The 11,266-nt window shown below is 49.5% G+C and overlaps 2 protein-coding genes across 3 annotated transcripts in view; one reads left to right on the top strand and one right to left on the bottom strand.

Moving 5' to 3' along the window:
• On the bottom strand, positions 1 to 2,773 carry Gpr27 (G protein-coupled receptor 27). The gene has a single exon (XM_031382747.1). The coding sequence runs from the start codon at positions 2,401 to 2,403 to the stop codon at positions 1,264 to 1,266; it is 1,140 nt and encodes a 379-aa protein (XP_031238607.1). The 5' UTR covers positions 2,404 to 2,773; the 3' UTR covers positions 1 to 1,263.
• The window catches only part of Eif4e3 (eukaryotic translation initiation factor 4E family member 3), a 74,235-nt gene continuing 64,636 nt past the window's right edge, over positions 1,668 to 11,266 (top strand). Inside the window, exon 1 of one of the 2 annotated variants that reach the window (XM_031382750.1) lies at positions 1,668 to 1,797. The gene's annotated coding sequence lies outside the window, so the exon portion shown is untranslated. Of the gene's footprint in view, positions 1,798 to 2,820; positions 2,961 to 11,266 lie in introns of those variants that run through there. The other variant, XM_031382749.1, reaches the window with a different exon arrangement.

Raw genomic sequence — 11,266 nt, 5'->3', positions numbered from 1 at the left:
TCCAGAATGAAAATACTGGTATATTTGTGTAATGCAAAGAGAAGTACAGATAGAAATCTTCAAAACGCAAGTTACATTAATAAAAACATAGCAGTTTAAGCAAAAAGTATTGTACAGTACTTGCAATGTAGTCCTTCAGTTTCAAATGACAATGTCTAACAAAGAGAGAGTATTTTAAATTATAGTTCTTATTAATCATTTAAAACAGCCATGAGTAGAACAGCACCACCTAACTTAGCAAACACCGCAGGAAAATGTTTTGTCTCCTGGGCGAGGCACCATTATATCCCATATCTTCTTAACCACACACAAGTCTTCAGAGTGAAACGTAGCTTCATTACACAGAGTAAAACTGGGCTTATCTAAAGCACAAGCCTTTTCCACAAAAGGATTTCAACTTTTGATTGGGGGGAGAAACCCCCAAACTCCTAACCCAAACAAACCTGTAGTTTTCTGCCCTCCAGAGCCCACCCCATCCGCAAATCACAATCGGTACAAACACATGCAATACTGTTGGTTTTTTTTCTCCACATTACTATCCAAAACACTTTTTACTGTTTAAAAGTCACAGTCTCACAGAAAGTTTCCATTCAAGATTGATCTACAGAGCAGCTGTTGCTGATGCATTGTTTTAAAATAACTTATGCAGGGCCCCAAACCTTGTTCCTTATGTGACTCAAAAGAGACTGTCCTCCGACCCATTCGCATTTCCTCCAAAAGTTCAGTGTCACCTGCTGGAAGAAGTTCCCCACACCCACAAACAAGGCACACAGCTCACCTGGCTCCTGTGGCCTGCAGTTCTGAGGGGACTTTACACAACTTCGTCCCTCTCTTCCATCTCCAACAGAAGACCCCCCCTAGCTCGCTCTCCTTCACTGCAACGCAAAGGTAATGCCACTTGAGGTTGTCAAAAATAGCCTCTGTAGAAAACTGGCCATGGTCTCTAGGAAACTTTGCATGAATAAAACCAGTGTAGCCTTTATTTAAAAAAAAAAAAAAATCACACGTGGAAGAAAAGAAGTTGGTACCAGTACAAAAAGACTGCAGGGCCTACTGTCAGGAAGAAAGTATAATTAAATAGGAGGACGGAACTGGACCTCGGCATCCCCTCCTCCCCCGTCCCCAGAACAGGGGTCTATACAATCCAAGTGCGTGTCCACTTTGAGAGTCTTGTGAAGGCAGCAGAGAAAAACCAGACAGAAGGGAAAGAAAGATGCGCGGTCACAATCTAAGCCAGAGGGAGCCTGGGTGGCAGAGCGCTCTTCACAAACCAATGCCTTTCAGGTCGCAGGGGAGGGTGGCCTGCGTGGCCTGGGGGCTCTGGCAGCAGGGAAACTGGGCTCTGAAACAGTCCCTCAGCTCCCGGTTGAAGAGGAAACACACCACGGGGTTGATGCCGGCCTGCGCGAACGTCAGCCACACCGAGGCTGTCAGGTAGGCCTGCGGGACAGCGCCCGGCCGCACCAGGACGCGCAGGTAACTGGCCACCACATAGGGCCCCCAGAGGAGCAGGAAGAGCAGCGTGATGGCATAGAACATCTTGCACAGCCTCTTCTCCGTCTTGAACTCCTCCAGCACCAGGAGGCGCCGGGCGCCGCGGCCCGGGCCTGCAGGCCTGATGCCCACGAGCGCGGGTGGCGTGGGCCCGCGGCCGAAACCCGCCGTCCAGTTGGCGGCCGCCTGACCGGTGGCGCCCGGGCCGTGGAAGGTCCAGTCGTGGCTGACGGCGGGCACCAGGCGCGCGGGCCGCATCTTGCGGCGGTCGTGGATGAAGAAGAGCAGGCGGAGGTAGACGAGGTGCGTGGCGCCCACCACCGCGGCCAGGAGCAGCAGGAAGCCTAGTGCACCCGGGGCGCCGTCGGGCCGCTGCTCCAGGGCGCACGGCGCGTCCTCGTCGTCCGCGCCACCGCCGTCCAGCACCGGCGGGAAGGCCGCGGCCAAAGCCAGCGCCCAGGCGGCGCACACTAGCATCGCCGCGCACGGCCAGCCGGCCAGGCGCTCGGCGTAGAAGCGGTGGTGTGCGATGGCCAGGTAGCGGGTGACGCCCACGCCCAGCAGCAGGAAGGCCGCGTGGAAGCAGAAGAGTGCGGCTAAGAAGGCCAGCAGCTTGCAGCCCAGCGCGCCCGGAGGCGTCCCCGCCGCGGCCGCCGCGCGCCGCGCCGCCAGCATGACGGCCGGGAGGCAGGCGAGCGCGCGCAGCCCGTCGGCCAGGCACAGGTCGAGCAGCAGGTAGTACGGCGCGCGGTGCAGGCTGCGCTCCCGCACGATGAGCAGCGCGAACAGCACGTTGCCCGCCAGGCTCACGCACAGCAGCAGGCTGAGCGTGGCCAGCCTGAGGCCCAGCGCGGCAGCCTCGGCCCCTCCGCCGCCGCCGCCGCCGCCCGGCTCACTAGCGTTCGCCATCGCCGCCGTGCTCCTCCCCGCCGGCCCTCGTCGCTCGCCGTAGGCCGCCCCGGGCCTGCGTTCCTCCACGCTAGCTCTCGGGGCCCGCGGGGTTGTCAGCCCGCGCCCGGCCGGCCCTGCCCCGGGGGCTCCGCGCGCCTCGGCCGCGCCGCCGCCATCTCAGTTGCGGTGCGCGCAGGAGGCGACGGCCACTCCCTGCGCCCTGGGCGCGGCGGGCTTCACTGCGGGCAGGCCCGCAGCCCCCCGCATGCTCCGCGTCCTCCTCTCGGTCCTCCTCCGCCGCCGCGCCTCTTGGCTCTGCCCCCCGCCGGGCCCGCCGCTGCCGCTGCCGCTGCCGCCGCCGCCGCCGCCTTCGCCACCGCCTTCGCCGCCGCCGCCGCCGCCGCCGCCGAGCCCCCTCCCCTCCGCCGGAGCGCGCAGCGTGGCCGCCGCCGCCAGTCCCGCCGAGGCATCCCGCGCCGCACCGGGCCTGGCTGGGCTGGGGGCGCCGTTGCGACAGCCGGGAGGGGAGGCAGGGCCCAGGACGCGAGGTGGCGACAAGTCGCGTTTGGCCCCAGGTAAACGGGGGTCCGGCGGCGGCGGCGTCAAGCGCCAGCGCTGGGGTCACTGTGGCCGGGAGCTGGGGACACGGTGGGGTGGCAGGGTCTGGGAGGCCTGGGGGAAGAGGAGGCAGGGATGTCTGGGATGAACCTTCTGTTTGAAAGCTGGTAATGATGGGCAGCAACATAGCGGGGTGATCAGTGATCACAGATACCCAGGTGAAGCCTGATGTGGATGGCAGCACGCGGGGGGGGTGTTGGGGGGACAAGAAACCCCTTCACCCCTACCCCCAGAGACAGCTGCAAAGTTGCTTCTATTCAAAAGCCTACCAGTTACCCCAGGAAGCCTAGGTTTAGAGGGCAAGGGAGTCCAGAGCCAGGAAGTGGCCCAGCTGTGATCTCAGTTTTACTTAGTCCTATTCCCAAGGCTGGACTTTCAGGGACCCTCAAGCGTGCTTGCTCTCTAACTCTTAAGTAGAACCAAACGTGTACCACAGAAAGAAATCAGGCATTTTCTTTAAGTGATGTATGTCTGTCCTGGGATATCTAACTATTTCCTGGGTTAGTCTGAAATGGCCAGTCCCATGTTCTGGCTCTTAAACACTTTTTTTTTTCCTGCTGGGCCCACTGTCCTTACCAGCTTCTCAAACGAGCCCTTATTCTTAAGGTTTTTGGAGCAGCCTGTCTGTCACTGGCCTCTTCATTTGCTTTCTAGCACTTAACAGTTTCCCATCGTCTAGTTTTAAAATCCTGCCCATCTGACTAGTTCCTAAATTGTGTGTGTGTGTGTGTGTGTGTGTGTGTTTATATCACTATCCTCATTGCTTAACGTGGGAACCAAAATTAAGAGCTGTGTTAGTTTTTCAGATATACCCATTAAAAATTCTACATGCATAAATGGGCATCTTGGTGGGCATTTCTAAGATCACCATCCCAGAGAGCCTGAAGTGCCAGGCTGAGCTGAGTCAAAACAGCCTGTGACAGGTGCTGGAGAAGGAGAGGCATGAGGAGAACATACTGCTTATAACAGAAGCAGGGTTATATTGGCAACAGGGTTTAAGGCGAATAACAACATCCTTGTGGTCATATGCACCTGTGGTTTCAGCACTCAGAAAGCTGTCAGGGTTGGCAAATTGGAAGGCAGTCTGGGTAATATAACAAGCCAAAGCCCAGGAGAGCAGGACCTGGAAGTTATTCCAATGCCTAAGACTTTGCACTTGGAAGTCACTGGGGGCCCCCTTAAAACGCAGTTCTGACTCAGCAGGTTCAGAATGGGCCTAGGTAGCGACATGAATATTGGCTGTTGGCCCCACTTTGAGTAGCAAGGCCTTGGAAGATAGTTTGGACACTTTTGCAGAAAATCTCAAGGGAATGCTTTGGTACTCCTAAGTGGTCAAGAGGAAGTGACTGGCAGTCCTATAAATATTTGTGACAGCAAAAGAGCAGTGTGTTTGGGAGAGTGCCCGAGCTAGGAATTGTATTTCCATCATGGAGGTGAGTGGTTGCTGGGTGGTTATCGGCCCACAGACTGGGTCTGTGTAAGTGTTCCCTAGCCTCGTGATCACGATGGGATGCAGATGTCCCCAGCAGAGAGCCAGGGGAAGAGTGGAATTGTTACTGGCATGTAGGTTGGTCCCCTTCACGTAGCTTTCTAGAAGTCCCACACTATAGCAAGCACAATGTGGTGGACTCCCACTCTCAGCGAGAGAATGGGAAAGGGATCTTTTTCTTTGTTTAAAACCAGATGCCTAGCCCTAGACAATGAGCTTTTGCCACCATGTGGGCCGTACTTGCTCAGAGAAGGAAATTCCTTACAGGCCATGAAGATACCATCACTGGGTTCTTTATGTGGATGCTAAAGGCAGCTTCTATATACTGAGCACCCAGGTGCCAAACTCTACAAAACAATAGAGTGTTATTTAACGTCATTGCTGTGGCCATGTGTGGTATGTATGGTTGCACCTTCTACTTAGCAGCTAAAGCCATGTGAATGTATAGAGTGTGCATGTCCGTGGGGTTAGGTGCAGAAGACAACTTAAAGCATGTGTCCTCAGGTTCTATACCTTTTTTTTTTTTTAAGATTTATTTTATTTATTTTATGGGTATGAGTACACTGTAGCTGTACAGATGGCTGTGAGCTATCATGTGTGTGGCTGCTGGGAATTGAACTCAGGACCTCTGCTGGCTGCTCCAGCCCTGCTTGCTCCGGCCCAATTCACTGTAGCTGTCTTCAGATGCACCAGAAGAGGGCGTCAGATTGCACTACGGGTGGTTGTGAGCCACCATGTGGTTGCTGAGATCCGAACTCAGGACCTTCGGAAGAGCAGTCAGTGCTCTTACCCACTGAGCCATCTCACCAGCCCACCTTTTTGTTTTTGAGACAGGATTGCCTGCTCTTCTACTGGTGTGGAGCTTGCTAAGTAGCCTGGGCTGCCTAGCTAGCTAACCCCAGAGATTGATCTGTCCCCAGCACTGAGGTTACAAGCAAACTTACCTGGCTATTGTAACATGAGTTCTAGAGATCAAACTTAGGTCCTCAGTAAAGCAAGGCAAGTACTTTACTGAGCCATCTCTCCAGCCCTGAACTCTGCCTCTTGAGATGAGAAAGCAGTGAGAAAGATAACCACAGTGAGCATCAGGTGCTTAGGACTGAGAACTATAGCACTCAGGACTTCCTGACCCATTCACGGCTAAGTGGGAAGTAGGGCCCAGGCCCTCTCATTCCAGGTCAGACGCTTCCTCACTGGGTTGGAATATTTGATAGCATTTGTTGTTATGAATATAAATCTCTCAGCAAATCATTTAACCTCTCAAAATCTAGAATGGTAACATCTATGAAGCGTGGTATTGGTTTTCTAGGGTCTCTGGGTCTTTAGTTTGTATGTGACAGAAAAAATGGAGTTTAAGTGTCTGTGTCCCCAAATGGAGAGAGCTAGTCTTCAGAGAAGGTGAAGAAAAAGAGCCCATGGGTCCTTTGTGAGAGACAGATAGATGATAGATAGATAGAGAGATGATAGATAGGTAGACAATAGATTGATAGATAGATAGATACATAGACAGACTGCTATATAGTCTGATGCATTTTTCTTTGGGATCTGAGGTTTGGTTTAGTCATTTGCCCAGAATCACATAAGCTCAGCAACAGTAGGACATGTAAATCATGACTGTGGCAGCACTCAGGTGTCTACAGCTTTCATTCTCAGCATTTGTTCAATAAATTAAATGAATTAGATGAATTCTTAATTAATAAGAATAAATAATAAATAAATTAATGAATTAGATAAATAATAATAAATTATTAATTAATAATAATAAATAATAATTTATTAATAAATTAGATGAATACTTAAAGAAAAGCTATTAGCATTTTATTGGCCGGGATCAACTTGTTTTCTTTTTACTTCAGACCAAGACTTTCAAATATTTCTTAGGTACCAAACTGAATATCTCTTGTGAAAGGCAAATGAGATTTTTTTTCCAATACTATTTTCTATTTATAAGTAATTTTTCTTTTGTACATAGATAGAGGAGTTGAACCCCCCTCCCGGTAGTTATATTACATCTTTGATGCACGTAGTGTGACTGGTGAAATAAACCAGCTTGTTCAGAGAGACAAGGTGGCACATTTTGTCACAAGCAGCTGTGGCTGTGGGTTCCATCGCCATAGACATCATCTTGACCACTGCCTCAGGTCTCTGTCTTGGAGAACATTGTATTGACTTCCCCATCCTGTCTCTGAGAAGCAGTAAGCCAGAGTCTGGGCCCATTGGATGTTGGGGTATTAGAGCATAGCATTGGGCTGTTCTGTGGCAGTCAGCTATAACTTCACCAATGCAAATAGGCATTGGAGTTAGATATGCCCTGGCTCATACCCAAATCAGTCATTATCTATGTACCTCTGGGAAAGTTCTGTTCACTCTGAGCCTCCAGACCTCAAAGGGCTGCTGTAAGGAAGAGTCAGTTGGGTGAGACCTATTAGTAGAAAGCAAAGCATAAGGTATGGACATGGTAGCATGTGACCGTGGAAGATGATGACTGTGGACAGATGTCTCAGCCAAGATGCTCATACCTCAGTTCAGAACAGTGATTAAAGACGAGAACAATCTGATCCCAGTTGATGAAGTACCAGCGTCCATGCTTGCATATACTAGCTTGAATGACCACGCATTGTAAAATATGTGCACCAGATTTATGGCACTCTTAAAGAAGCAACCTGAAACTGCATAACCCACCAGCAGGCAAAACTGCATCAGAGTCAGAAGTCAGGTTTATAAGAAGCAGTTATATTTTCCTTGATTTTATGGATTTACCATCAATCTGTATGGATTTACTTCCATGTTTGTCATGCAAATATTGAAGGTATACTGTGTGACAAGGTTCCTTGAACTTGAGTTGGGGGTAGAGAATATATAAATGGGTCAAACTACAGTTAATCAAGGTGCCAGTCAGGTAAGGGCACATAACCACATATAGCGATCACTGGTTTTATGTCACTAGTGCATAAGTATTGTTCTCTACAAATTCATAGAGACAGAAAGTTGGTTGGGGAAGGATGGGTGGAGAATGGAGCGGGGCTGGGAATGGCTATAGCATTTGTTCAAAGAGTAATGAATATTTCCTGAAATTAGGTAATGGGGACAGTTGTAAAATGAATAGCCCAAAAAGACAGAATTGCAAAAACCCAATTTGTATTAACGTGAAGCCATCACCATGACCTTTTTAGAGGATGGGTAGTTGTCCAGAGTGATAGTGTATGTCAGCCTGCGGGGTCTGACTTCTTGCACTGTCCTGGGAATGGCCACAGAAGTCACATTCATTTTCTGGATGGTACAGGCTTGCCTCTTGCATGGGCTTCAGTATTTGTGGCAGGAGAATATTGATGTGAGCTTGGGGGACATATAGGGTTTCAATCAGTACCCTTCTGTCAGCCACATGCTCTGCTGTCATTTGTTTGTATGCAGTGATACACTGGATGTTTTGTATGCATTGTATAGGTACTTTTATAAAACACCCAACTCCTCAGAGTGGTAATTATATAACCTAAGCTCAGACAGAATAAAGTAGCAGGGTAAGGTGAATATCCCAATTCCACATAAAGATGGAGGATGGTTATTATTACTGGGCGTTAGAGGTGCCCTTAGAGGTCAGATGCTTTGGAACCCCTGGGACTGGACTTACGGGCAGTTGTGAGCTGCCAGATATGGGTGCAGAGAACTGAACCAGAATCTTCTGCAAGATCAATGTATACACTTCACCAATGAGCCATCCTTCTACCTCAGTTCATCCTCAACTATTATTCACTGACAGGTAATGGCAGGAAAACCATCAGCACAATACGTTAAATGGGCTGAACCTCCTATTACAAAGCTGGGAAGGAAAAAAACAACACTGTGTTCTACACATTTCTTAAATCACCTGAAAGACCAAGCTCCCTTGCGTGCAGTTTTGTGTAGTGTTTTTAGAGGCATTAGGTAGTATATGCAAAACCCCCTCTAGTGTCTATATCTGAGCAGGTGAGAGCTTTTCTAGAAGGTACACTACAGTGGAAAGGTACTTCCAGTATTGAGAAGGATCATGAGGGGCCAACAAGGAGGTGCTGCTGCCATCAAATGTCCACTGTCGATACTTGTTTAATGCATTAAATACTCCAGTGACTTAGAGTCAGGCCTCAGCATGAGGAAGAATCTTTCTTTAAAATATATATTTTTTGATATTATAATATAATTCTGTCATTTCTCCCTTCCCCTTTTTCCCTCTAAACCCTCCCATGTACTCACTCACCTTGTTCTTTTTCAAATTCATGTTATCTTTTTCTTTAATTGTTAATATATATTTGTATATACACTTAATACATATAAAATCTGCTCAGAGTGTATAATGTCACAAGAATGCTTTGGGGGCTGATCATTTCAGGACTGAAGCCCCCCGAGCTTTCCTCAACACTTATTATTAGCATGTCTGTTGGTGTTGTCCTTCAGGTCTTGGTTAGGCAGCCTTGTGGGTGAGGCTTCATGGGTGTAGATTCTCTGAATTCCTGGGAGATACAATCTTACAACAGACTTCCTGATCCTCTACTTTTGACCTTTCTGCTGCATTTTTCACAATGATCCATGAGCCTTAGGTACAAGGGTTATGTTGTAGATGTATCAGTTGGGACTGGGCTCCACAGCTGTGCATCTTGATCAGTCTTAGTTTTCTATAATGGTCTTCATCAATTGCATAGAGAGACTTCCTTGATGAGCAGGGGTAAGAACTATGCTTCTCTGTGGGTATAAGGATAAATATTTAGAATGTAGTTAAAGATTATATTGGTTTAGTAAAGTGATGGTTATAGATTCTCCTTCATGGTCCACGACTTTTCCAACAACAAATTAGTTGGCTAGGTTTCCAGTACTGGACAGGACTTCCCACTTGGTGAGTAAGTCTTGAGCCTAATTAGAGAGCTGTTGGTTACTGCTGAGTTATGTGTGCCACCACTGCAGCCTGTGTTTGTTATGCTGTTGTCTGCGGCTGTGTTGTTATGCTGGGTTTTGTTGTGATTCATAGACGTCATAGGTGGGTAGGACTATTGGTTGATTCCCTCCTTTGGAAGCTTGCATGGTACCTCCTGGTATCATGAGAGCCAATGCTCAGGGAGGAAGCATGGTGCCTCCTGGTATCGTGAGAGCTCACGCTCAGGGAAGGAGTATGGGGCCTCCTGGTATCCTGAGAGCTCACGCTCAGGGAAGGAGTATGGTGCCTCCTGGTATCCTGAGGGCTAACACTCAGGGAAGGAGTATGGGGCCTCCTGGTATCCTGAGAGCTAACACTCAGGGAGGGAGTATGGGGCCTCCTGGTATCCTGAGAGCTAATGCTCAGGGAGGGAGTATGGGGCCTCCTGGTATCCTGAGAGCTCACGCTCAGGGAAGGAGTATGGTGCCTCCTGGTATCCTGAGGGCTAACACTCAGGGAAGGAGTATGGGGCCTCCTGGTATCCTGAGAGCTAACACTCAGGGAAGGAGTATGGGGCCTCCTGGTATCCTGAGAGCTCACGCTCAGGGAAGGAGTATGGGGCCTCCTGGTATCCTGAGAGCTCACGCTCAGGGAAGGAGCATGGGGCCTCCTGGTATCCTGAGAGCTCACGCTCAGGGAAGGAGTATGGGGCCTCCTGGTGTCGTGAGAACTCATACTTATGGAGGAAGCATGGTGCCTCCTGGTATCGTGAGAGCTCACGCTCAGGGAAGGAGTATGGGGCCTCCTGGTATCCTGAGAGCTCACGCTCAGGGAAGGAGCATGGTGCCTCCTGGTGTCGTGAGAACTCATACTTATGGAGGAAGCTTTTGGTTAAATCTACCTTGGGTCCTCTGGACACTGTGTCTGAGGGGTATGTTTTGGGAGTCTCTTAGACAATCTTAACAATTCAGAAGAGGGCTTCTCACGCTTCTTGTCAGGATCCTTGTTAGTCTATAGCTTTTGAAGAGAGTATTTCCAGCCAAGATGGGAATATTTCGTTCAAACTTATATTTGTTTATGTATCACTGACTTACATGTATTACAGGTGTTTTCAGGTAGTTATTAACATTACTTCTTAGGATCTTTTCAGACATCTTTACTCTTTTACCTTCCTCTTGCCTTCATTTGTATTTATCTCCCTCATGCTCCTTCTCATTCTGCCCCCCCACCTCCACAATGGCCCCCTTTACTTACCTGGCTTCTGCAGTTACTCCAGGTAATGTGCTCACCTCTGAAGATTTGGAGCTAGGAGCCCCCTTTGAGGTGACCATTCTAGTTTCAATTTCACTCACGAGCTGAGTGGCTCCCTCTAGTGGTTGAGCTAGCTAGTGTTGTGGTCCTCACTTTGACTTTTGAAGGATCTAGCAGGACCTGGGTGCTGCCCTGAGGTTAGAGGATTAAGGCATCAAACCTTCTCTCACAGTCCTCCTCAGGTGCATGAAGCTTGCCATGGATGAGACCTCATGCCCTGCTGCTACCCTCTCCACTTACCCAAAAACCAACCAGGGGCTGGGGAGCCAACATGATTGGTAAAATGCTTGTCTTGTAAACAGGCAGAGCTGAATACGAGCTCAAGAACCCATGCAAACAGCCAAGCATGGTGATGTGTGCTCATAGTTGTAGTGTTGTGGAAGTAGAGATGGGCTCACTGGCTAGCCAGCCTAGCCTGGCCCACCTTGGCAACTCCAAGTCTATGAGAGTGTTGTCCCCAAAAAACAAGGTAGGTTGCACCTGATGAATGACACCCAAAGTTGTCTTCTGGCCTCCACATAGATGCACACTCTCACATGTAGGTGTAACACCCCCAACACACATACACACACACACACACA

This window comes from Mastomys coucha, unplaced genomic scaffold (genome assembly GCF_008632895.1).
Source record: "Mastomys coucha isolate ucsf_1 unplaced genomic scaffold, UCSF_Mcou_1 pScaffold20, whole genome shotgun sequence".
Classification (NCBI taxonomy): domain Eukaryota; kingdom Metazoa; phylum Chordata; class Mammalia; order Rodentia; family Muridae; genus Mastomys; species Mastomys coucha.
This window is presented reverse-complemented; position numbering and strand designations above follow the sequence as displayed.